Genomic DNA, 26,394 nt, shown 5'->3' with positions numbered 1-26,394 from the left:
AGTCTCTGCCCTGGCATCACCAACCTGAGGACCTCAGAAAGTCCTTTGGCCTCTTGGGGCCTTAGCTTCCCTTACCCAAAATGAAGGCGTTCACCTGAGTGAAGTCTTCTGTGGGCCCTGGTATTCTCTGACTAAAGGGGTTTCAGAAATCTTAACACATCTCCTCAAAACAGAAAATCAACTGAGACGTCTAAAGTAGCTCTAAACCAACAGAAATGGCAAGTGAAGTTTTGTTTTCTAGGCCCTGGCTGTGGCTTTTTTTTTTTTTTTTTTTTAAAAACAACTCTCAAGCTAGCATGCTGGTTACACAGCGTCAATCTCCATAAACCATTCATTGTGGAAGGAAGCCCATCACAATGTTCTCTATTTGCTGTTCCTCAAATACAAAGATGACCTGTGTTCCCACATCTCTGGTCTTGACATCCCTGGGCTGCTTTTCCTCCCCTTGCCTGGCTAACCCCGCTCACCATTCAGGGTTGTGCTTCCTGTCTCTTCGTGCCTAGGCTGAGGTACCTCTGGGTTGGCCTCCCCTACAACAGCATATGCATATGCTGCATTGTCTTAGGGTAATCCTTGGGTCACAAGTCTGTCTGGTTCGCCACCATATCCTTCTTGCCTACCACCAGCCCCAGTGCACAGCAAGTGGCCTGTTAGTGTTTGTGGAAAGCATGGGAGCATCACTGGAGGGCTGAGAGTCCTCGGGTTTCTGGTTTGATTTTTGCTCTTGGGGTCTTTCTCAGGAGCAAAGTGAATTGCAGTCAGTACCCTCATAGATGGGGTCTTAGTTACAGAAATACCAGAAGTGAGTGGCTTTAAAGAGCAGAAATCTATTTTCTTATAGTTTAGAATGCTGGAAATCTGAATTCAGGCCTAAGGCATTTGACTGCTAACTAGAAGGCTGGCGGTTCAAACCCACCAGCCACTCCTTGGAAGGAAGATTGGGCCTGGGCAACCTACTTTCATAGAGATACCACCTCAGAAAAGCAACAGGGGTCTCTATGAGTCGCAATTGATTCAATGACAGTTAAGGTTTTTTTTTTGTTTTTTGTTTATTTTATTACAGGGGAGCCCTGGTGGCTCAGTGCCTAAGGCTTTTGACTACTAACCAGAAGGTTGGTGGTTCAAACCCACCAGCCATTCCTCAGAAGGAAGGTTGGGCAATCTACTTCTGTAAAGATTTATTGCCTTGGAAACCCGATGGGCATTGCTATGAGTTGGAATTGACTTAGTGGCGGTGGGTTTGGGCTTTTTTTTTTGGTTTTAGGTATAGGGCAAGGCTCGCTCTATGCTGGTTCTGGGGGAAGATCCTCATCTTCTTTAGCTTGTGTAGCCCTGGCTTTCCTTTTAGGTCCTTGGAAATTGCTATGTGGCATCTACCCTTCCCTGTGTGTGCTTCTTCTGTGTCTAATCTGCCCTTTTTATAGTTCAGACTTCATTAGGTTTAAGATACATGTACACTGATATGACCTCATAAATATAATAAAGAAAGCCCTATTCCCAAAATGGATTACATCCATAGGTGTATACACACACACACACACACACACACACACACACACATATAAACCTACTACCATTGACTCGATTCCAACTCATAGTGACCCTATAGGACAAAGTACAACTGCCCCATTGGGTTTCCAAGGCTGTAATCTTTATAGAAGCAGACTTCTACAGCTTTCTCCTGTGGAGCAGCTGGTGGGTTCGAACTACTCACCTTTTGGTTAGCAGCCCAATGCTTTAACTACTGCACAACCATAGCTTCTCTAAAGGTATAGTAGTTAGGATTCCAATACGTATTTTTTGGGGACACAATTCAATCCATAGCACATGGTGAATTAAAATCACTGCTTGTGTACTTCCTGACTTGCCAACAGGGAAGAGACCAGTGGGGAAATGCCCCTTGGTTCCCTTGCATGGACCAGAGGTGTGAATAATACACATTCACGGCCATGTTCTGCTGGAAGTGTGGCCTCAGAGGAACAGTCTAAATGCAGGTCCTTTCACCTGACCTGGAACAAAGCAAAGCCACAGGTTTGCTTCATTTTACTGCCAAGTATCAGGATGTGTCAGTAGTTGCTGCTGCTGGGTGTCAGCATTAGGCCTGAAAATCATGCCCCAGCAGTGCCCACAGAGCTGCCCTCAGAAACAGTCTTGCAAACTTTATTCCTCATTCAAGTACTGCAGGGTCTCAAGAGTCCTATTCCTCATGGACTTCAGACTTTCTGGAGCCATGGAGGCTAGATGAGCCCCTGAAACTACTGCCCCAAGATAATCTTTAAACATTAAACCAAAAATATTCCCTAAAGTATTAATACCAAACAATAGTTTAGCTTAACCAGGAAAGAATGTCTGCCTTAAGTATTGTGCTCTTTTGAGAACTATGTCGATGGGATCAAAGTGACTGCAACTTGAAAGATTAGACAGGAACCTGAGGGGGCAGTGAGTTTATGTTAATGAGGGAGGAACAACTCAGAGAAGGAGGGTGAGAATGGTTGTACAACTCAAAGAATGTAATCAATGTCACTGAATTGTACATGCAGAAACTGTTGAATTGGTGTGTGTTGTGCTGTGTATATCCTCAACAACAGCAGCAAAATAAATAAATAAATAAATATATATTAAAAAAAAAACACACAAAAAAAACAGAGCCCTATTCCTGACACAACCTGTGTGTAATCCCATGGATAAGAATTTGGAGTTGCCACTGACGTTTGTCTCTCTTCTCTGGAGCCCAAAGACCATTTCTTAAAACATAATCCACTATCATTGCTAACTGAAAAAACAACAACATACATGACTCACTGCCATCAAGTTGATTCTGACTCATAGCGACTCCCATAGGGTTTCCAAGGCTATACATCTTTATGGAAGCAGACTGCCTTGTCTTTCTTCTGCAGAGCAATTGGTAGGTTCGAACTACCAACGTTTTGGTTAGCAGGCAAATGCCTTAACCACTACATCACCAGAGTTCCTTATTAATCGTGACTAAGAGGACCAAATTTAGGGCTGCTGGGTACAATAGTGCAGGCTGTGCACTGCATACAAGGGGGTGCCACTCACAGCACAGGTACACATTTGTAAATTTATTACAGCTATTTTCCAGCAGATGGCAATAGAGTGTCTTGTCCTAACTAGTAAAGTACAGTAATTCTCTGACAGATGGAAATAAAGGTCTTGAGGAAGGGGCTGTTTATTAGTTTGCACAAATGTGCCATATGGTCTAGTGCTGACCCTACTGAAACTAATATTGTTTCTTACATGATCAAACTAATTCTGTATGAGAAAAGGAGAACGTCACTCTTGTGCTTTTGTTTAGAGTGTGTACTGGCTTTCGATACTGTGCCTAAAGTCCAAGGCTCTGAGTTTACCTAGCGTTGATTCTCCAACCAACTGTGTCATACCAGGTCTGCCTGGTGCTGTAAGGGTCTTCTCAGAAGTCTGTATGGAAGCAATGTGACAGAAGGAACCTACTGTCCTGATTTTCTGCTCCTGTTCCAACCAACTACCGCCTGGGCCAGAGGCAGGCCATTTTCTGGCTCTAAGCCTCCGTGTTTTTGTTTTGGCCTGAGACTGATGGTGTTTTCAGGCTCTTCCAGCCCCGCAACATGATGACAGCTTGTTTTGTTGGTCCCCAAAGTAAATTTACGATTGCAGGATATGGAGCACACAGCTGTACCAAGGAGTCAATAAGAAGGGACAAGACATAAGTGTCAATTTTGCTCAAGATTTTTGGAAAAAGTTTTGGAAAATTAAGTTTTCATCTTTTATAAAAGTATAGATATAAATTAGAGTGTAAAATTCTTATCAATTAAGATAAGTCAAGACTTCAAAGACATCTCTCTGCTGCAGCAGAACAGGCTCAGTCTTGTTAGCATGACAAGAGTAGGGAGAACCTGAGAGATGTGCTGGGCAAACCTGTTTTTGCTTTCAGCTGAGTCCATGTGGAGGGTACCGGGAAATGATCAGTGATAAGTATAAGCTGGCCCTCAGCAGCCCCATGCTCCCTTCCAGTACAGTGGAGTTGATGTTGCTCTGGAACCTTCCAAGGCCCATTTTGTCACTCAAGGTAAAACAGGCTCTGTTTATAACTCCTGTCTGTAACAGAGGAAACACTCAGGGAAACCCTGGAGGAGGAGAGACTCAAGCTAAGCTTTGCTCAGCGGGAAGCCCAGGGAGCAGAACGTTTCTGGCTTTGTGTCTGCGCTGGTCCTGATAGGGGCCTGTGGCCCCAAAAAGGAGCTCCCTGGATCCTCCTGACAGACTTATACAATTTTCTGATATAAACTTCTATCAAAAAACTTCCAGAAAAGTCATAGGCAGACAGCAGATTTCCCTGGAATCGCCCAGTTAGGCAGGGGCTGTGTGTGAGGCATAAGGCCTAGGGGGAGATGAGTCCTGCCCGAGTTCTGGGTGCCCAGCTCTGTAGGTATCAGCCTCTTCCTGCCCACCCCATTTCAGGGTAAGTGAGGGACTAGCCAGACAAATCCACAGTATTTGGTCTCTTGCAAGATCTTTGGGTTGCTTCCTGGGCTGCAATGCCAAGGTCTTGGACATGCTCCTTTTATGGACTAACTCAGGGCCTCATGTTTATGGGTCTCACTTCAGTTACTTGACTATTTACATAGCATGTCTCTGTCTCAAAATGTCAACAGTACAACATCAGCCCAATATTTACTTCCAAACATAAACAAGCCCCCACTGAATGTCTCTGGCACATGGTTTTAATTCAGAGACAGTGAGAAGTGTGTATGTGTGTGCATGTGTGTATATGTGCCTGTGCATTTGCTTCTTTGGAGGAGAAGCAAGGATGGATTCACACAGCCTGGTTTAGAGGGAAGGTGATAACCCCAGTGACCTCTGGAGGGTCTGTGAAACCTTACACGCTCTCGGAGCCACTCCACAGATATATTTTTCTAAGGATTTCGCTTGAGGTCAGAAGCAATGTCTCAAATAAAAACTGTGAGCCCAAAGCCCCCTAACACAGCAGCCTCTTGGACCTCCCCCCTAGCTAACAGACAGTTGGAGGCAGCTGTTTTCTAAGAGGGGTAGCAAATATACTGTGCAGCCTGCCTCTTGACCTCGTGTAGAAAGGACTGGAAAAAAGCCCCAGGTCTTCTGGGAAGAGACCAGCAGAAAGACTGGCAAAGCAACGGCACTTCCCTTTGCCCCAAGCCGTGATGGTTTGCAAAAAGGGCAGATGGGGGAGTGGGAGAGGAGCCTCGGCTGGAAGCAGTAGGGGAGGATGCAGAGTTTTCCTCCTTCACTGAGTGATGGCCTGTGTGTTTTGACAGAGAGAGAGTGAGAGAGAGAGCAAGAGAGAGCGAGCGAGTGTGAGAGCAAGAGAGAGAGAGACCCTCTAAATGGGGGCAGGCAGGGGGCATCTGTCTTCACTCTTCCCATGTGATTCAAAGGCTGGCTTAATGAATTGGAGGCATTTCTTAAAGGTGCCAGTCAAATATGAAAATTTTATCCCTTCCGCACCTCTGAACAATTAACTTTTCTCCTCATAAACAGGTCTTTACAGTTGTTTTGAAGAGGTACCAGGGCCAGGCATCTTCAAACCCAGTCAGGAGCCAAAGGAAAGGAAAGGGGACTCATTTAGGTTTTCTTTCTCCTTAAAAGCACTTCGTATTTCCAAGTTTTCTTCCTGCACAGTGGTTTGGCAGGCTGCTGTAATCCCTGCATATGAAGTTTAAATTATGGCTCCCAGTGTCTGCTGACATCCTGGCTTTGGGAGAAAGCTGATTAGGATCCATTTCAGCATTTGAAGGAGTGTCTGGTTAGCTCGGGGCCCACGTTGTGGATTTTGTGCTGGAGCCAGGGCCTGCTGCCGCCGAGCATGAGAGATTGCCCAGATGCCAGTGGATGGGCCTTCTGCAAGGTCCCCAGGGAGCCACACAGAGTCAGAGGCAAAAGAGGAAGCCAGGCTGGCTGGAGAGCGCCTAGACTACAGCTCTAGAAAAGGCATTTGCTGACCTGATAGGGGTTTTGTCTTAGATTAATAGTTGATTATTGGTGTTGCAGTATATACCCATGATCCCTGGGTGGTGCATATGGTTAGGTACTGGGCTACTAACTGAGAAGTTGGCAGTTTGAACCCATTCAGAGGTGCTTCGGAAAAAAGGCCTAGAGATCTGCTTTTGAAAGGTCACAGCCATTGAAAACCCTCTGGAGCAGTTCTATTCTGAAACACATGGGGTCACCAAGAGTTGGAATTGACTCGATGACATCTGGTTTTTTAGTAGTACCACAGGTCACTGTAAGAGCCCAGGAGCTGATGGGGCAGTCCCCCCTCATCTGGCCAAGTCCTGCTAACCCCTCAGGGCCCACCTCAGCCTCCATCCCTGGCCACTTAACTACTGAGAACTCTGTTGTTGATTTCCATCCATTTGTCCAGGGCCTGCCTCTTAGCAGGAACCCAATGCTGTTTGCAGAGTGAAGGTACTGGGCTACCTTGACAGAGCAAAGCATGCTGGCCCAAAAGTCTATGTGACACTAAGACTGCATTGGCACAACTGGCTGCTTTGTTCAGTTTTCAGTACCATGTAACAATTCATGTTCGTGTGGCATGAGGTTTGGAATAGCCACGGCTGGTTCCTGAACATGAGCACATGAGTAGATGACCCGTCTCAAGGCAGTGGCAGGCAACCATGTTTTAGTAATGTCAAGAGCTACTCTGAAGGGCAACTGGGAAAATGAGGCCACTTGATAAAGGAAAGAAGACTTGAATGTTGCCCATCCGTCTCCAAATGCCCTAAGTGAGTGCTTCCTTGTCAGCAGTGGCAATTGGGTGCTGCTCAGTGGCTTTTCTATTGAAAAGAGTGGAAGGAATTATATAAGAAATACAGCATTAAGCCAGAACCATCAAGACTTTCCATATAAGTCACATATCAGGCTGGACTGTGGGACTATCAATCAACAGCTTTCTATGCACTGGACTGTGAAATACCAGCTAAATACCACCACATGTCATGTGGGGCAGGAGAACCACCCAGTCAAGCCTCTCCTGAATTCCTGTCCCATAAATTTGTGAGATATAATGTAATGGTTATATTAAGCCACTCAATTTTGGAGCAATTTGTTATGCAGTAATAGCTAACTGGTATAATCAAATCCTGGGCCAGTTGGATTCTTTCTCTGCCAACTCCCTTCAGCCCCAGCTGACAGGAGAGGACATTCAACTCAAGTGAGGCCAATCAGATTATCTTTCCCAGGGATGTGGAAGTGAGGATCAGAGGTGGCTGATCAGTCTATGGTTGTGACTAGAAGTTACTGAGATGGGAATTTGGAGGGGCTGGGGCCTGTGCGATGTGTGTGGAGAGCTGGACTGCTCGGAGAGAAGAACGGTGTGGGTGTGTGAGCGCTGTGTAGAGGAGGAGAGTGGGAAGAGGGAGAATGGCTGCCTTGGTTTCTGGAATTTTTCCAGGTCTGGAGGAACACATCTCCTTTGGGATCAATGAGTGCTCTTGCATCCTTAGAATTTATATTCTCTCTTTCTTTTGCTAAGCGGCTGTGAATGAATTTTTTAAAACTGGTTTTTCAAAGCTGGAAAAAATGACTTCCATGATGCTTGAGATAGGTGTGTTCAACCCTGAGGAGAAAGCTGCCCAGGCCAGTGAGGGGACAGTGTCCTCTAATGACCTTCCTCCTGCTACGCTGGGGTGACAGAGAGAGAGCCCAGCCCAGGCTCACACTTGGAAGGGACAACACCAAACTCTTCCTCTTCCAAAATGACTTTGAGTCCTGTCTTCCCCATCCAGTGAAGGGCAACCATCTACTGTTTAAGCTAAAAACAGGGAGAGACTGCATCTCCTTTTTCTCTCTGACCCCTTGAGTTCAACTGGTCACCAAATCCTGCTTGCTCTAACTTGGTCCCCTCCTCTCCATCCCTATCACTATAGGGATAGGTATGACTGTCCTCATCCTATACTGTCACCAGATCTCTGTCATGAAACACAGATCTGGTCACGCAATGGCTTTGCTTACAACCCCCTCCAAGATTCCCCTTGTCCTGGTCAGTGGGGCTCTATCATAGCCAGGGTAGGTGGTGTCATTTTCGGTCATGACTGCCTTCCCCTGGTATATCTCACAAGCTGCCTCATACACCCTGCTGTCTTCTTACCTCCTGCTCCATCTGAGAGAAATGTCCATCAGCCCTTCCCTGCTTGGAAAACTCAAACCAAATTCCAAAGTCAGACTCAAATGATACCTCATTTGTGAAATGTCCTCTTTTCTTGAGGGTTTCTATATGCTAAGTGCAGTGCTTGGCATTCTGCTCATGTTACCTCTACATATTAAGTTAGGTAGTATGGTCTCCATTTTATAGAAGATGAAACTGAAGACAGAAAGGGTGAGTGATTCTTCCAAGGTCACCCACAGCTGGCAGGTGCAAGAGCCAGGATTCCAAATGCACATGTGCCAGCCTCCAGAACCATGATCTCCACATTGTACTGTATGGCCTTTTGTGGGTGGATTAATGGTGCCACCACCTTCTCAGTTTCCAGATCAATTACCACATCACACTCATCCTCCTCAATTATGTTGACAGGTTTGTGTGCTAGATGGTGAGATGACCAAGGGCAGGAAAGGGTCATGCTCATTTTCGCATCCTGGTGCCTAGCCATTTGGTGCCTGGTGCCATTCACATTTGATAAATGTGAATTAAAATGAAATATTGCTCTTGGGTGACCAGCAGAGCTGTTTTAAACCATGTGCCTCATTCAACAACTTCCCCAAAGCTTTTCTGGGCACTCTTCTTCTGCCTCTCTACTTTGGCAAGACTTTGTCTGGGTTAAGGCACACACTGTGCCCTGTGACTGTGCAATCCTGCTCTCTCTCCTAGGCCATGGCCAAGAGCAACATCTGCCTTTGTGGTATTGTCTCTTTGGACCACAGCTAGGTGACCTCAGAGTCCTGGCCACACCATGACAGCCATCTGCAGCAACTACACTCTGTAAACATCACAACAAAAACAAAGCTAAGTAGATGGCCGGGGAGGGAGTCTGGACTACATGCAATGGAGATGGACGACCTCTGAATGGCAGAGCTGAGTAGGGGCCCAAAAGGAGGGCACGGTCACCGTGCCCCCACTCTGTGTCCCTGTTTAGTCTCACACATCCAGCCATGGAGGATAACATCTCCTCTAATTTCAAGCATACACATAAAGGTAGAAGGCACACACACACACATGCACACGCGCATGCATGCCAACCCATACTACTTAGTGGGAAGCCTTCGTTCAGATGCCAAACACTGAATTGGGTTTGTTCCACACACATAATGTAGAGGCAGGTTCAGCAGGAAGGAGGTGGAGTTGAGCAGAGGGGAGGGAAGGTAGAAGTAAGACTATCTGGCAGATTAAACAAACAATAAATTGGTGTATTTGAAAATAAAAAAAGTAATATCCACGATTGGCAAATACATAGGAAAATGGGCACTTATAATTCACCACTTGCAGGAGGGTGAATTGGTATAACCTTTTAAGAGGGTAGTTTACAGTATGTACTTACAAGGATTAAAATACACATTCATTTTGACTGGGTAATCTCATCTCTAGGGTTTCATCCTAAGGACATATTGGAAGATTTGTGCAAGATTTGGCTCCAAGGATGTCACTGTAGTACTGTTAAAAGAAATGTGAACCAGGAGCAACCTAAATTTCAACATCAGGGTATTAAATGAGTAAATAGCTCATCTGAAAAAGTGACACTGTGTTGCCTTTAACTAGTGCTGGAGACAGGCTTTTAAGAACATGGAAAACTGGCAACAGCATTGTGCTCAGTGAAAAATAAATCTACTTATTTATGCAAAATAGCATATGGGATATCTGCAAAGCCTGAGAACAATAACTTATTTTCAAGTAATATGCTTAACATATTTTTCTCTAACCTCTGACACTTTTTCAGGCAAAGTATCTCTAAATTTAAAATGATCAGTGAAATTCTTCATCTGAAAAATGTATAATAAACACTGTTTTCCCTGTGTTTTCAGACTTCTTGGGTACTATGAAGTGTATTTATTATACTTTTCAGATTAATAATTAGGCTCACTGCTTTAAGTTTAGAGGTACTTTTCCTAAAAATATATTGAATAACTAGTGGACAATATAACATACATACTATTGAAAAGTAAGACCACACTATGAGAATGCCTAGTCTCTCTCTATGTAGAAAAGAACATCAAGAAGAGATTCAGCACTGTGACTAAAAACTAACGAACCATGGGACCTCAGCCTATATGACCCTGAGATCAGAAGGACTAGATGGTGCCTGGCTACCAAGGCCAACCGCTTAGAAAGGGATCATAACTGGAGATCCTGGATGGAGTGGGAGAAACATGTGAAACAAAACTCAAAATCATAAAAAAGACCAGGCTTACTGGTCTGATAGAGACTGGTGAAATCTCTGAGTCACCTTTTGGGCCTGGAATTGAACTGACTCTCATGGGTCAACTCTCAGCCAAACAATAGACAGGTCTAAGAGGTGAACAATTACACCAGGGAGATGCACTCCTTAAAACAATCAACCATGGGAGATCAGAGAGGCAGCATCTGCATAGGAAGAAAAGTAGGGAGGCAGGAATGCACAGGCAAGAAGGACACAGGGAAAGGGTAACCACAGGGAGGAAGTGGGAAGAGAGCTGGTAAATTATGGGGGATTGTAATCAATGTCACAGAAAAAAAAGAAAGAAAGAAAGAAAGAGACTCAACACTGCTCACGGTGAATATTTCTGGATTGTGGAGTCCTTTTCTTACTGATATATTCTCATGCTTGATCAATAAATACATACTATTTTTAATCCCAAATAAATCAATGATCTGAATTTAAAACATCCATCCATAATAAAATAATAGGCTGTTTCTATCCGAGGGAGCTCTGGTGGCATAGTGCCTAAAGCATCTGACTGCTAACCAGAAGGCTGGTGGTTCAAACCCACCAGCTACTCCCTGGAAGGAATATTGGGCAATCTACTTCTGCAGTGATATCACCTCAGAAACCCAAGAAGGGGTCACTATGAGTCAGACCTGACTTGAAAGCAGTGGGTTTGGTTTTGGTTTGTTCTATCTGAAGCCTGGAACACTGAGAAAACATTGACTTTGTCCCAGCTGTGTCCCTGGTATTGTTCTAGGAGCTGGAAGACAGTGGGACAAGAACAGAGAACAGTCTCCACTCACCTGGAACACTGCGATCCAGTGGAGAAGACAGACGTTCATCAGATAATGATGCCGATGCCATTGTTAATTAATATAGAGGCTCTGAAGTAAAAGGACCCCAGATTTCTGAGAAGAGAGTGTGAGGCAAAGCAGCCATCCTAGACTTGGGGTGAGGACACTTCTTTAAGAAAGTGATGCTTGAAGCAAGATATGAAGGATGAGTAGGTAGGTCCTGGTGAAGGAGGCAGGGACAAATCTAAACCCTAGGTCACCTATGAAGGAGCTACTAGGTGGTTGGAAGAACTAATGATGAAGCTACCTAGATGGCCCTCTAGACTTGTCCATTTCAGCTACCTGAATCTTCTGGGAAGAAATCTTTTTGAAATTCCACAGGTGAAAAGAGCAAAGAATTGCTCTGTGCTTCTTTTTCTTGTTCTTTCTTTAAGTAAATGGTAAACCACTCTCCTCCCAGCTATTACTCCTCAAGCTTCAGCTTTGGAATTAGGTTCTCAGTATCTTATATTACTCGGAAGGAAGGTTGGGCAATCTACTTCCATAGTGATACTGCCTCGGAAACCCAAGGAAGGGTCGCTATGAGTTGGGTCCGATTCGACAGCACATAACAACAACAACAACATCTTATATTAGGACTGGTGGTAACTCTGTTAGAGATGGCAAGATAAGAGGGGTGAGGCTTTGTTCTCCTTTTAACTAGTGTAATCCTCATCTGCAAATGGCTTTATGAGGAGTCAAGATTCCTCTCTAGGCTTGAAAGGGGCACTGCCCTCCCCTGTATCTGCACCACAAAGGAAGCTCTCAACAGAAAACCTCTTCCAAGGTGCTCAAACCCTGGAGAAGCAGGAGAGCTGGGGAGACAGATGGGGACTCCATGGTGACTTGATATTGCCAGACTTACCTTCCAGAGCAGCACAGCCAGCAGCAGGAAGATGAGGATTCCCACCAGCAAACTGATGGCAATGATCCAGCCCACGACATAGCCACGGGGCTCCAGGTTGTGCAAGGCCTCGAAGACCACCTAGGAGGCAATGCAAGAGTGAAAATGTTTACCAAAAGAAGTTCCCATAGCATGATGCAGTCCAGCTGGGCTTGACATTTGGAGAAAACCAAAGATAAGCATCCAGACTGTTGTTAACTAAAAAAATGGACTCTGTTGAGTGCTTTCTTGGTTTATTCTATTGGAATTTTCAATTTTCTCCAGTATCTAAATACAGCACTTGAAATCTGTTATGAAATGAACTGTGTCTTCCAAAAATTTGTATTGTAAATCCTAACCTTTATACCTGTAATTATAATCCCCTTTGGGAATGGGTTTTGCTATATTAATGAGACAGTATTAGTGTAGAATGTCTTAAGTCAATGTCTTTTGGGATATAAAAGAGATTAAATAAGGAAATGAGCAAGCAGAGATGGGGAAAGACAGATGCCATGCCACATGAAGATCACCAAGGAGCCAAGGAACAGAAACTGAAGACACAAGGACCTTCCCCCAGAGCCACCAGAGACAGAAAACCTTCCCCTCCAGCTGGTGCTCTGATTTCAGATTTCTAACTTCTTCAACTGTAAGAAAATAGACTGCTGTTCATTAAAGCCACCCACTTGTGGTATTTCTGCTATAGCAGCACTAGAGAACTAAGACAAAATCCAAGCCCCAATTTTTGAAATAAGTTTGACTCAAATATTGTAAAGTGAACATAAGTATAGTGAGAAACTTAGAGGATGTGTTATCAGAGCAGGTAACAACAGTCTACCTTTCACTGTGTTTTTGAATCAAAGAACATGGTGTGACTTCCATTTAAGAGTCCTTCCTTCAGAGTGCTCAGCTCAATGTGTAACTTTGTGTGATTATTTGATTAATGCCAGTTTCCCCACTAGACTGTGAGCTGTGTCTTAGGACTGTGCTGCACAGATCAAAGGCACAGGAGAAGCTGTGCTGTGATTCCAATGGGAGCCATATACAATGAGAGTCCATATCTTAATGAAGCAAGTTTTTCCAACTTTTAATGAAATCCAGAGGTGTGCTAGAGCTGGCTCACATCAGCCCACAACAGCCAATTGTGTGCATCTCTCTCCAGCTCCGCATCCAGTGGCATTGTAAGAGTAGTTGAAATGGACCATGGTGAGAATATTTATACCATAGAAACTGGCAAGCAAATCAGGCATCCCTCACCTTCCTGCCAGAAGATCGATTGTTAGACATTTATTAGCTAACCTCCAACTATATCTGTTGGTTCTGCTTTAGCTCCAAAGGCCATGGGAGAATTTGGTTTTGTAGAATTCAAAGCATCCATTGCATCCTCTGCTGCCAAATAACCACCCCTAACATACCACTGTCCTGATCAAACCCCTCACTGATAAAGAGAAAAAAATCCAAGCTCTAGGCAGTCATGATCTCCTTTGACTTTACACAGGCTAGTCCTACCAACTTCAGGAAGGCTCATTAACAACCTATGATATGCAGATGACACAACTTTGCTTGCTTAAAGTGAGGATGACATGAAGCACTTACTGATAAATGTTGAAGACTACAGTCTACAGTATGGTTCCAATGGGAGCCATATACAATGAGAGTCCATATCTTAATGAAGCAAGTAACATAAAGAAAATGAAAATCCTCACAACTGGACCAATAAGCAGCATCATGATAAATGGAGAAACGATTGAAGTTGTTAAAGATTTCATATTACTTGGTTCCACAATCACCACCAATGGAAGCAGTAGTCAAGACATCAGACAAGGCATTGCACTGGGCAAATCTGCTGCAAAAGACCTCTTTCAAGTGCTGAAGAGCAAAGATGTCTCTTTGAAGACTAAGGCATGCATGACCCAAGCCACGGTATTTTCAATAACCTCATATGCATGTGAGAGCTGGACAATGAAGAAAGAAGACTGAAGAAGAGTTGATGCTTTTGAGTTGTGGTGTTGGTGAAGAAAGTACCATGGACTGCCAAAAGAATGAACAAATATGTCCTGGAAGAAGTACAGTTGGAATGGTCCTTGGAAGTGAGAATGGCCAGACTTCGTCTCACTTTGGTCATCTTGTCAGAAGGGACCATCCATCCCTTGGAGAAGGGTATCATGCTTGGTAAAGTGGAGGGTCAACAAAAAAGGGGAAGGCCCTCAACGAGATAGACTGACACAGTAGCTGCAATGATGGGCTCGGGTATAGCAAAACTTGTGAAGCTGGCACAGGATTGGGCAGTGTTCCTTGCTGTTATACATAGGGTCCCTATGAGTCAGAGCCGACTCCACGGTACCTAACAACAGCAACAGTCCAACCACAGGTCTTTGTCCAAACTGTGCCATCTCCTTGGAATGCTCATCCTTTCCTTGTGGAAGGTTTACCTAAACCTGCCTCAATCCTCATAGAGAAGAACTGATACCTTTAAATTATGGTATTGGTGAAGAATATTGAATATACCACTGGCTGCCAAAAGAACAAACTAATCTGTCTTAGAAGAAGTACAGCTGGAACTGCTCTTTAGAAGCAAGGATGGCAAGACTTCGTCTCATGAATTTTGGTCATGTTATCAGGAAGGACCAGGCCCTGGAGAAGAAGGACATCACACCCGATGAAGCAGAGGGCCAATGAAAAAGAGGAAGACCCTCAACGAGATGGACTGACACAGTGGCTTAAACACTGAGCTCAAACATAGCAATGATTGTGAGGATGGCACAGGACTGGGCAATGTTTCGTTCTGTTGTACACAGGGTCGCTACGAGTTGGAGCTGACTTGACAGCACCTAACAACAACAACATAGTTGAGTTTCTATATACAGAATGCATCTATGTAACTAGCACCCAGATCAAGAAATATGGAATGTGACCAGCTCTCAGAAGCCCCTCTTTCATACTCTCTTCCAGGCACAGCTCTCACAAAGGGTAACCATTATCATGACTTCTAAAGTCTGTCATCTTAAGCCTACTATTTTCTATCAGGTTCAGATTAGAGTTTCCTGTCTTTAAAGATGGACAAATCTATGTCTTTAGATTCCTGATCTGTGGATCAAATCACCTTCCATATTCAGAATTTCTCATGGTGTTTTGTACAGATGAGCTCTGAGACACTATGCCCAAGATGAAAGATTTCATTAACAGTTTGCATCACTCATGCCTGGTTTAATCAGTGCAACTTTAGGCAACTCAGACACTAGTCCCAGTTTCTTCCTCTGTGAAATGGTAGTCTGAAAGGGAAAAGAAGATAGTTACAGGAAAGTGCCTGGTCATATAATAAGTCTGTTAAGCCTTCTTGTTCACAATGTTCACTGAGACAGGCTATGAGCTCAACGGGAGCCAGTTGTAAAGGCTAGCCCCTTGGAGTAACCCAGATGGTTTCTTAGGGACACTGCCTGCCTCAAGGTGTCTGAAGTCTGCATCCCGGCAAAGCCACGTTGGAGGTCTGGTTTTATGGATACAGAGACAGTTGAGTATCTGCTACAGTTTAGTCTGGCAAATTCCACAAGAATACCCTGTCACTTCCCTGGAATGTGTGCTTAATCTTTGATTATTTTTAGTGATGCCATTCATCTTCTTGGACGTGTGCTTTATGCTTTGGCAGAGCTGGTTTCCTCACATAACGACTATGATAAACTCATCCATGGGTGATAATCTGAGCATCGTGCAGTTCTGAGGAGTCACATCTCAGAGGAAACCCAACAGCAGCATGGTCTGCTTGGAGAGTCGAGAAACTCTGACCATTAGGCCTGTTTTCCACCACTAATGAGCTGGTGATCCTGCTCAAGCCCTGTTCCTCTCTAAATATCTTTCCTCTCCATCCTCTTGTTTCCACTGTAGTCCCACTGCTGTCCTTCAGGCCTAGTCCTCTCTCACAGCGTTATTCTGACAGCCTCAGTGTCACCCCTATCATTAGAGTTGTCCTTCTACAACATAGTTCTTATCATGCCACTTTTCAGCTTACACTATCAATGGCTTCTGTTTACACTGAGTAATTCAGGATTCCAGGCTCTTTACAATATGGTTTCCTTCCTCCCTTTTCCAGCCCCTCCCCTAACATGTATTCACACTCTAGCCAGGCAGAGTCCTCTTGCCTGTGAGACCTGTGGTCACCTGCCTTTCTGCAAGCTGCTTTTGCCACCTGAAATGCCCTTCCATTCTTACCACTTTGACAAACTCTAATACTTCTTATCTTGACAATATTTATGCCCTTTGATTCATTAATTCCAGACTTGAAGATTTACTTAAAGGCAAGAAATATAAAATACAGAAAGTTGTATGCTCAAAGATGTTCACTGTAAAATTATTTAGACTGATACAGAGTCAGAAATATGTCAAACAATAAGGTAATAAGTAAATACGGTCACCTAAAATGGCACATTACAGAGCTATTAAAAATGATGGCTATAAAGCTGGCTGTCAAAGTATAATTTTCAAAAAGTTAAAAACATGGCTCCTCTACAAACATTTAGTGAAAACATGTCAAAGATTTCTTAATTCATTATTGAGGGAATCATGGTTGTAAAACTAGTTCAAAGAAGGATCTGAAAGCACATACAATCACAGAAGAAAAGAATGCTGGAATCAGAATATTAAGTCAGACACAAAACTGGTTACTATTTTACAGGACAGCAAACCATAACTTTTGGGTTCTCTACCAGACAGAAATCATTTGCATCTTAATTGGCAAAAGTGATATATAACTGAATCAGTCTTCTACTAGTTAACAAATTAACTTGTAACCTCACAGAATCTGGGCTCAAGAGAGTTACATAATCTTTGAGTAGGCCTGGTAGACCAGTGCCTTTCAAATTTTCCTGTGTGTCAGAGTCATATGAGGAACCTTGTTAAAATGCACATCCTGAATCAGTGAGTCCGGGGTAGGGGCCTGAAATTCTACATTTAAAATAAGCTTCCAGGTAATGCTTGTGCTGCTGGTCCATGGACCACAATTTGAGTAGAAAGGGGTTAGGGATGCTTGAATATGCCATTGAAAGGGAACACAGTCATCCTTTTGCCTGATTTCCAAGTGTTAGATACTTTTGAAAACATAGTAATAACATGGAAGAATGATAAATGTTATTACACTGAGTGAAAAAGGTCAGAATAGTAATTTAATATTTAGAATATTCAGCTTTGCAGGAAATTAAAAAGTAGGTGATTTTTTATATTATGGGTAATTTTTCTCTTGACTATTTTGAACTTTTATAAAATGAATATTTTAAAGCCAAATATGTACATATTTTTATAAAAATATGTATGCATTTTTAAAAGAGAAACCCTGCTCTTATATCTCCTCATCTAAGCAGTCTGTCCCACTCTCCTTTTTTATAGCAAAATTAATCATGCTCTGAGCTCCTGGAAACACAGCAGTTTTCAACCTCATTTAGCAGAGAAAACCTACCAGAGCATCCCAATGTATAAAATAGAGGAAAAAAAAAAAAGTGGAGATTCTCTGCTTGAAAATAAGGTAGACAGCCAGAATCCAGCCTGCTCAGTCTCCCTTTCCAAATCCTTTTCCTCCTCACCTCAGCCCAGCAGCCTCTGAACCAACTCATGGGAACCAGGGTTCCACAAAGCTTAATTTTAAATCCACAGCCTGAGTGCTTCACAGTCCCAGTTCTAAGTCTTTCTCACTCTGTAAGATAATGATTTATCTTCCTGTCTGTGGACTCCAATAAACTGCGAATTCTTACAGGACAAAGGCTTGTGTGTATGTATTCTTGTCATTTAAACCAAGGTGGTGATTTGTTATATGAGTCATGAATGTCACATTAATGAATTCAATGTCCTTTCTGTCATAACATTAGATAAAGCATGAATATGATTCAGTCTGCAGTAAAAGAGATGGGATTTAAAGCTGGAGTTTCTCTAAGTGTGCTTCTCTTTTATTTCAAAAATAAATTTGCAAATATTATGTCCATCTTGCAATGTGAAAATGGTTTGCACATGACCACTAACCTAAAGGTTGTTGGCTCAAATCAACTCAGCAGTGCCATGAAAGACAGGCCTGCCTGGAGACCTACTTTCGTAATATTATAGCCACTGAAAATCCTATGGGGTGCATTTCTGCTCTGAAACGTGGGATCACTGGGAGTAGGAGTTGATTTGACAGCAATGGATGTTTTTGAGGAGTTGTAGCCATTCATCCATCCATCTACCTACCCATACACTCACCCCATCCATTTACCTATCTACCATCCATCTACCATCCTCCCATTCCATCTATCTGTCCGTCCATCCATCCAACAAATACGTATATAGCACCTATTATGTGCTAGGGACTTAAAGGATTCATTGGCAAATAATATATTTGTTCTCATGGAGCTCCCAGTTGATAGAGAATACTGGCTAATTATACAAATAGATGAAAAATTATAAGTGGAAAATATCATATGGGAGAGGTTCATGATCTCTGAGATAGGCATGGGGTCTGGAACAAGTTCCCTGAGGAACTGCTTAACCTGAGAGCTTGAGGATAAGTCAGAATTAACTAGTCAAAAAGGAGAAGGAAGATCATTCCATGGAGAGGAAACAGGCTGTAAAAAATCCTTGGGGTAGGAGTGAGCTTGGCAAGAGTGAGACACTGCCAGCAGCCAGGGGGCTGAAGCAAACAGAATGAACAGAAAGTCACAGAATGATAGTCAAATGAGGCTGGAGAGATAGGAAGTGCTGGAGGCTGCATTAAGAATTATAATCTTAAAACTATCCCTCTTTGCAGATAATATGATCCTATATTTAGAAAACCCAAGAGACTCAAGAAAGAAAACTACTGGAACTTATTGAAATACTTAGCATAGTGGCAGGATATAAGAACAATGTACAAAAATCAGTTGGATTCAGAAGAATCCAACTAGAAACACCAGTGAAGAGGTCTCTGAAAAGGAAATCAGGAAATCAATACCATTTACAATAGCTACCAAAAACATAAGATACTTGGGAATAAATCTTACCAGGAATACGAAAGACCTATACAAAGAAAACTACAAAACAGTACTTCAAGAAACTATAAGAGATCTATGTAAATGGAAGAACATACCATGCTCACGGATAGGAAGACTGAACATTGTGAAAATGTCAATACTACACAAAGCAATCTATATATTCAATGCCATCCCAATCCAGATTCCATCAACATTCTTTAAAGACATGGAAAAAACAGTCACTAATTTGACTGCTAATCAGAGGGCTCGCAGTTCAAATCCACCAGCCACTCCTTGGAAGGAAGGTTGGGCAATCTACTTCCGTAGTGATACTCCCTCAGAAATCCAAGGAGGGGTCTCTGTGAGTCAGGGCCGACTCGATGGCACATAACAACAACAATTTTACATGGGGAAAGAGACCTCAGATAAGCAAAAACACTACTGAAGAAGAAGAAAAAAGTTGGAGGTCTCACACTCCCAGATCTTAAAACCTTACTACACAGCCACAGTTGTCAAAACAGCCTGGTATTGGTACAATGACAGACATGTAGACCAGTAGAACAGAATTGAGAACCCAGAAATATATCCAATGATCTATCCATAGATGGTCAGCTGATCTTTGACAAAGGGCTGAAATCCATTCAATAGGGAAGAGATAGTCTCTTTCACAAATGGTGCTGGCAAAACTAGATATCCATTTGCAGAAAAATGAAACAAGATCCATACCTCACACCATATACAAAAATAAACTCCAGATGGATCAAAGATTTAAATGTGAAATCTAAAACTATAAAGTTCATCAAGGTAAAAACAAGGCCAAACTTAGGGGCCCTAATTTATGGCATAAATAGACTCTCAAATATAACTCAAGACGCACAAACAGCAGAAGATAAGCTAGATGACTGGGACCGTCTAAAAATTAAATTCTTATGTACATCAAAAGACTTCTAGGAAAGAGCAAAAAGAGAACCTATAGAATGGGAAAAAATACTTAACAATGACATACTGGACAAAGGACTTACCTCCAAAATTTATAGAAAACTTCAACACCTCAACATCAAAAAGACAAACAATCCAATTAAAAAATGGGCAGAAGATATGATCAGACACTTCACCAAAGAAGATATTCAGGCAGCCAACAAATACATGAAGAAATGTTCATGATCATTAGTCATTAGACAGATGCAAATCAAAACAACCATGAGATACCACCTCACAACAGCATTAATAGCAAAGTTCAGCAACATGGAAAACAACAAATGCTGGTGAGGATGTGGTGAGATTGGAACTCTCATACACTATACACTGCCGGTGGGACTGTAGAATGATGCAACCACTGTGAAAATCAATATGGCAATTCCTTGTAAAGTTAGAAACAGAAGTACCATTTGATCCAGCAATCCCATTACTACGTATATTTCCTAAAGAAGTGAGAGGCAGGACACGAATAGATATATGCACACTCATGTTCATCGCAGCACTATTCACAATAGCAAAGAGATAGAAACAGCCTAAGTGTCCATCAACCAAGGAATGGGGAAACAAACTATGGTATATACACACCATGGAATACTATGGAACCCTAAAGAATAATGTAGAATCTGAAAAACACCATATAATGTGGATGAACTTGAAGGACATTATGCTGAGTGAAATAAGTCAATCACAGAAGGACAAATATTGTATTAGTCTACTATCGTAAAATGTCAAGGGAAGGTTTACACATGGAAGGAAACTTTCTTTGTTGGTTATAAGGGAGGGGATGGAAAATTCCTAGATAGGTTGGAAAAAAAATATATGTATATAGAAACCAAAGATTATTAGTGGTTACCAGGGGTAGGAGGGACGGGGAAAGGGGAAGATTTTGTTTGTAGGGCATTGAGTATATGCTAATGGCAGAATATTTTGGAAAAGGATAGCAATAATTGTGGTACAACATGAAAAATGTCATCAATGTCTCTGAGCTGTAAATGGGGAAGTCATTATGTTGGCAAATGGCTTGTGTATGTTTTTACCACAATAAAATAAAAAAAAAAAAAAAGGAACTGTATTCTTCATCTTAAGAGGAATGGGAAGGCAACAATGGGCTTTAAGCAAGAGAGTGATATGATTTGCATTTTGAAAAGAGCACTGTAACCAAGATGTATAGATAAGAAAACTGTAGTACAACCATACAACAGAGTGGTATTGAGTAATAAAAAGAAATGAGCTATCAAACTGTGAAAAGACATGGAAGAATCTTAAATGCATATTGCTCAGTGAAAGAAGCCAGTATGAAAAAGCCACATGTTGTGTGATTCCAACTTCATGACATTCTGTAACATGTAAAACTACAGATAAGACAGTGTTTGCCAAGGGTTCAAGGGGAAGGAGTAAAGTATAATAGGAGGGGCATGGGGCATTTTTAGGGCAGTGAAACTATTCTGCACGGTACTGCAATAGTAGACACATAACATCAGGCCTTTGTCAAAACCATAGGACTGTGCAACACAGAGTGACCCTAATGTAAATCACGGTTGTTGTTGTTAGTTCTGTTGGCTTGACTCTCACTCATGGCAGCCCATGTGGGCACAGGAGAACTGCTCCTTAGGGTTTTCAAGGCTGTGATCTTTCAGAAGCAGACTGCCAGGTCTGCCTTCTAAGGCATCTCTGGGTGGGTTTTATCAGCCAACTTTCTGGCTAGTAGTTGAGTGCTTAACCGTTAGTACCATCCAGAGACTCCTGGAAACTATGGCCTTTAGTTAATAATAATGAATCAAAACTGCTTCATCAGTTGTGACAGAGGTACCACAGGAATGCAAGATTTAATAATGGGAGAAGCAATGTGCAGGGAGGAGAGAGGGCTTATGGGAACTCTATACAAATTTTCTGTAAACCTAAAACTGCTCTAAAAAATAAAGTCTATTAAAAAAGAGCACTGTAGCTGGAACATAAGAATAGATTAGAAGGGAGAACTGTATGTGGGATACAAGTGAACAAAGGAAAAAACCCTCAAACCAGTTGCTGTTGAGTCAATTCTAACTCATGGCGATGCTGTGTGTGTCAGAGTAGAATTGTGCTCCATAGGGTTTTCAATGGCTGATTTTTTGGAAGTAGATCACCAGGCCTTTCTTCCAAGGTACCTCTGGATAGACTCAAACCTCCAACTTCTCAGTTAGCAGCGAGTCCATTAACTGCACCACCCAAGGACTCTTACAAGGGAACAAACAGCCCCGGTAACAGGGCTGCAGGGGAGGTGGTTTCCCCAGGGGAGATCCACACTTCCAATCAGAAGTGTGGAGTGAAAAGAGAAAAAAGACTGAGCGTGCAGGGCAGTCTGCTGACTCTGAGGAGCCCTTCTGAGGTGGTAGGAGGCTGAGAGATGGGGAAGGCAGAAGTTCTACCCATACAAGGGATGGATGACGGTATGGCTGTGGACTGAAGCTGGGGAACGTATGTTTTGGACATTAACTAGTAAAACCTAGGAAAATGAGCAGCACGAGGATTTGTCTCAACAGAGCCTTTGAGGAGGATAGCCATGCTGGGATGATGGCCGACCCAGACGCTGTGCACTCTGTCTGCAGCTGCCATAAAGTTCAATGCACCCGTGGTTGGCAAGCTGGCGCCAGAAAATGGCCAGGAGCCAGCTTTCAGCCTGCAGCAGCTGGCACAACTAAATCGCAACATTTGATTCACTTGTATGTTTCTGGAAGCCTTCACCACTGCAAATATTCCTAATCTAACAGCTGGAAATGCCCAGGTCTCTTCAGGTCCTGAGAACATAACAATAGGGCACATGTGGGTCAGCCTTTGCTGGGTGAAGGTTTCCTTGGGGTAACAGCTCGGTCAGCATCACCTGAGAGGAGGTTCAGTCCAGACCCAGGCCTGCTGAAGGTCAATTACAATAGCAAGATTCTCTCCACGGTCAACATCACACACACACTTCTCAACATAAGGAAGGAATTTATGTAAAATAAAAATTGAAGAGAGAAGAAAGCCTGGGACAATGAAATGACATTTTCACCTGCTTCTGATTACATCAAATAGGCAGTTAGGAGTGTGGGAGAAGAGGGCGGGAGAAAGGGTTGTGGGGGCTGGAAGGACTGTTCCTAGCAGAATCATGTTTTAAATGGCTCTCTGAACATAGCCTTCAGAAAGCATACCAGTTTAGAGGGGTGGTGAGGTTTATGGAAATGACATAAATGAATAGGAAATAAACTGTGCATCTGGCAAGATTGACATTATAAATCCATGCATGTTACACAGGGAGCCCCAGTGGCATAGTGGTTAAAGCACTTGATGCTAACTTAAAGGTTGGCATTTTGAAACCATGAGCCACTCCGTGGGAGAAAGATGAGACAGTCTGCTTAAGTAAAGATTACAGCCTTGGAAACCCTGTGGAATAGTTCTCCTCTCTCCTATAAGGTTGCTATGAGTCGGAATCAACTTATCGGCAATGGGTGTTGTTTTGGTGATACAGAGAGATGCCAAATGTGCCTCCCACATGCCAGGTGCTGGGTTTCAGAAATCTTTGTTCTATTAGACTATGCAGAAGAGTGAGCTGTGCTAACTTTGTTGTTAATAAAAGTGTCACTTTTGTTGAGTACTTACTATGTGCCAGGCATTGTGCCAAGGGCTTTTTGTATCTACAGTAAAACTTGTGAGAGCTGGAACTCAATGGGACTACCTTGTTTTTCTCGCTCTTTCAAATTTTCTGCTTTTGGTACAGTCTTATCATTGCTTGTTTTAGTGGAAAATATTTTGAGTTTTCTTTCTCTGATAGGTTTCCACCTTACACAGTTTCGTTTTGGCAGGTTTTACCCTGATAATCCTTACAATGGACCTTTAAGGGAGAAAGGGAATGCAGTTTCATTACCTCAGGTTATCAGGGTGCCTCAGGAGTATTAATTTTCCTCTTTACTAAGTAGCTGTGTAGCTGGTGACAAACCAGGCCACAATGGGAAGAGTTCCAGAATTAACTGACCACTAAGTCTGAACATGATGTGCTTCTGAGGCCTTCAAAGCCATGGGTCTGTCCTAACACAGAGCACCAGCTGTTGACCACCATGACTGTGATTCTTACCACCTGCTCAGAATGGTGTTCCAGCTGCGTGTGGGCGCTAAGCAACAGGACCACAGGTCAGAGGCACAGGGGATAAGAAAAGGCAAACAGGCAGACCAGCCTTGTTCTTCCACTTACAAGCTGTGGGACCTCATGGGGGCCCCTTCACCTCCCAGAGCCTCTGTTTCCCTCAACGGAAGATGAAAGTAACAATACCTAGTTCACAAGGTGATGTGAAAATGACGGGAGCTAATCATATCAAATGCCTAGCAAATCACCAGAATTGAGTGCCTATGAGAAAATCCAAAACAATGAAATCAGTAAGAATAATGGGACATAGATGTACATGCTGAACAAAGCACTCAATACTGCGGCAAAAAAATGTTTCCATCTGTAGTGAACATGTTGTTTCTCTGCCCAGATCCCCTTGGATCTCCTCTACCAGGTCAAGCTTTCCAAGCCTTTGTTCCTAGTGGCTTACATCTTTTATGGAGACCACTTTCCTCCAGGGTGTGTAGAGAGGGTGAGGTTTATTATCACAAAGACTGACAGGTGAGGGATATAAAAGCCTCCCTCCTTTGCTTCCAGGTGGACACACTCTGAGGTATTATTTGTGCTCTCCAGTCCCCACAGGATCAGACTGAGGCTAGGAACTTACCTGAAATCTCATCCATGCTTCCCGTCTTCCCTTTCCTTATTCTGTCTCTCTACCTCTTTCCTGGTCTCACCAGGAGCACCTCCTTAATAAACCACTTATACACATACTCTCACTCAGGGTCTGCTTCTTGAAAATCTAACCTGAGATATTACCTGATGTCATCTGGAATGCCTGACCTTCCTTTGTCTGCCTAGAAAATTCATTCAATACTTATTCAGTGGTTACTCCGTCCATGGAGCCTGCCCTGACCTCATTGGCACAGGCACTTTCAGCACACAGCCATACTGTGCTGCAGGGGTGTGTGTGTGCATGTGTGTGTGTGCATTCACGTGTCTGCATGTGTATTTGTGTATGTATTTGCACCTGTGTTTTAACCTGGTCTGGTGCTCCTCCCAGGCTGTGGGAGTCTTGAGGGTGAAAATTTGGTCTTATTCTTACTTATTGGGGATGCAATTACTGTCTAGTGAAAGAATTGGGTGGGTAGGACAGCCGTTTCCTAAAATACAATCTTCCACAGCAGTGGTTTCCTTGGGTTCCACAAAGTCATAGGGTTTGTTTTGGCCCTATTGTGCTATTCTAACAGAAAATACCACAAATGGGTGGCTTTAACAAACAGGGATTTATTCTCTTACAGTTTAGGAGATGTCTGAGTTCAAAGTTCAAAGTGTGAACATTTGAGGATTTTGGGGAGAGGAGACTCATTTTTCATCTGGTCCATCCTTTCCCTGGCTGTCTCTTTCTTCACTGACAGCCATCATGAACTGAATGCCCTTGTGGATGCACCATGCAAAGGTCTTTACACCAAGATGTCATTTATTCGCTCCCAACCCTGCAGGATAGGTAATGCCTGCAGATGACTAGCACACATTGCCACAACTATTTGCTGATATAAATCTACCTGTTCACTTCTCTACACCATCATCTCTTCTAATTGGTCTCTTTCTTTCTATCCTTGACCCCTGCAATCCATGGGTCACACAGTAGCCTGTAATTTTTTTAAAAAGAATGTACATCAGATCATGCTATTCAGAGCTCAAAACAGAAGCTTTCAATGGCTTCCCTTTGTGAATGTCCACTGGCCTAGATCCTGCCTAGGCCTTCCTTCCCTCATGGCTCTTGCCACTCTTTTCACTACTTACCATGTTCCTGCTGCATTGGTCTTTCATGCCAGGCTCTTTAAGCCCTTACAGCTTTCCCCTATAGCTGAGATGCCCTCCCCATGCTTGGCAAGTGTCTTTGGTGACCTCTTCAATCTAAAGCAAGTTCTCCCTGATGTTCCTTCCCATGGTAATAATCTCAATTAGAAATAAAATCATCTTTGTTTCTCTGCTTACTGCCTGTTACCCTCTGTGAGCATAAGGAGCAGGTCTACTTTGTTCCTCATTGTCTCTCCAGTGCCTGACCCTTAGTAGGCCTTCAGTAAATATTCATCCAATGAATAAGGAAGTGGTGACCATTAGGAAATATGACTTATGTGTTTGGAAAACTATACTGGGATTTTCTCAATTCCTGATGGTCAAAGCTTAATTCTCACTCCCACCCAACATGTAGATGGGTGGTGGGTGAGGAGAAGGGACCACCCACTTTTGATGATGGTAAAGGATGTGGGTGGTAATGACCTTCCAATAATCCCCCTCTTCATTCCAC

The 26,394-nt window shown here is 43.1% G+C and overlaps 1 protein-coding gene across 1 annotated transcript in view; it reads right to left on the bottom strand.

The window, feature by feature from the left end:
- ITGA9 (integrin subunit alpha 9) overlaps window positions 1-26,394 on the bottom strand; it is a gene marked incomplete at its 5' end in the record, with an annotated part of 538,072 nt that overhangs the window by 3,522 nt on the left and 508,156 nt on the right. Inside the window, one exon of the mRNA XM_007945751.1 lies at window positions 12,069-12,188. Within this exon, the coding sequence (XP_007943942.1) occupies window positions 12,069-12,188 (120 nt within the window). The remainder of the gene's footprint in view (window positions 1-12,068; window positions 12,189-26,394) is intronic.

The sequence above is a fragment of the Orycteropus afer genome, unplaced genomic scaffold (assembly GCF_000298275.1).
Source record: "Orycteropus afer afer isolate SDZICR_OR568_19922 unplaced genomic scaffold, OryAfe1.0 scaffold00142, whole genome shotgun sequence".
NCBI lineage: Eukaryota > Metazoa > Chordata > Mammalia > Tubulidentata > Orycteropodidae > Orycteropus > Orycteropus afer.
The sequence above is the reverse complement of the archived record's forward strand: the minus strand, read 5'-3'. Positions and strand labels throughout refer to the sequence as shown.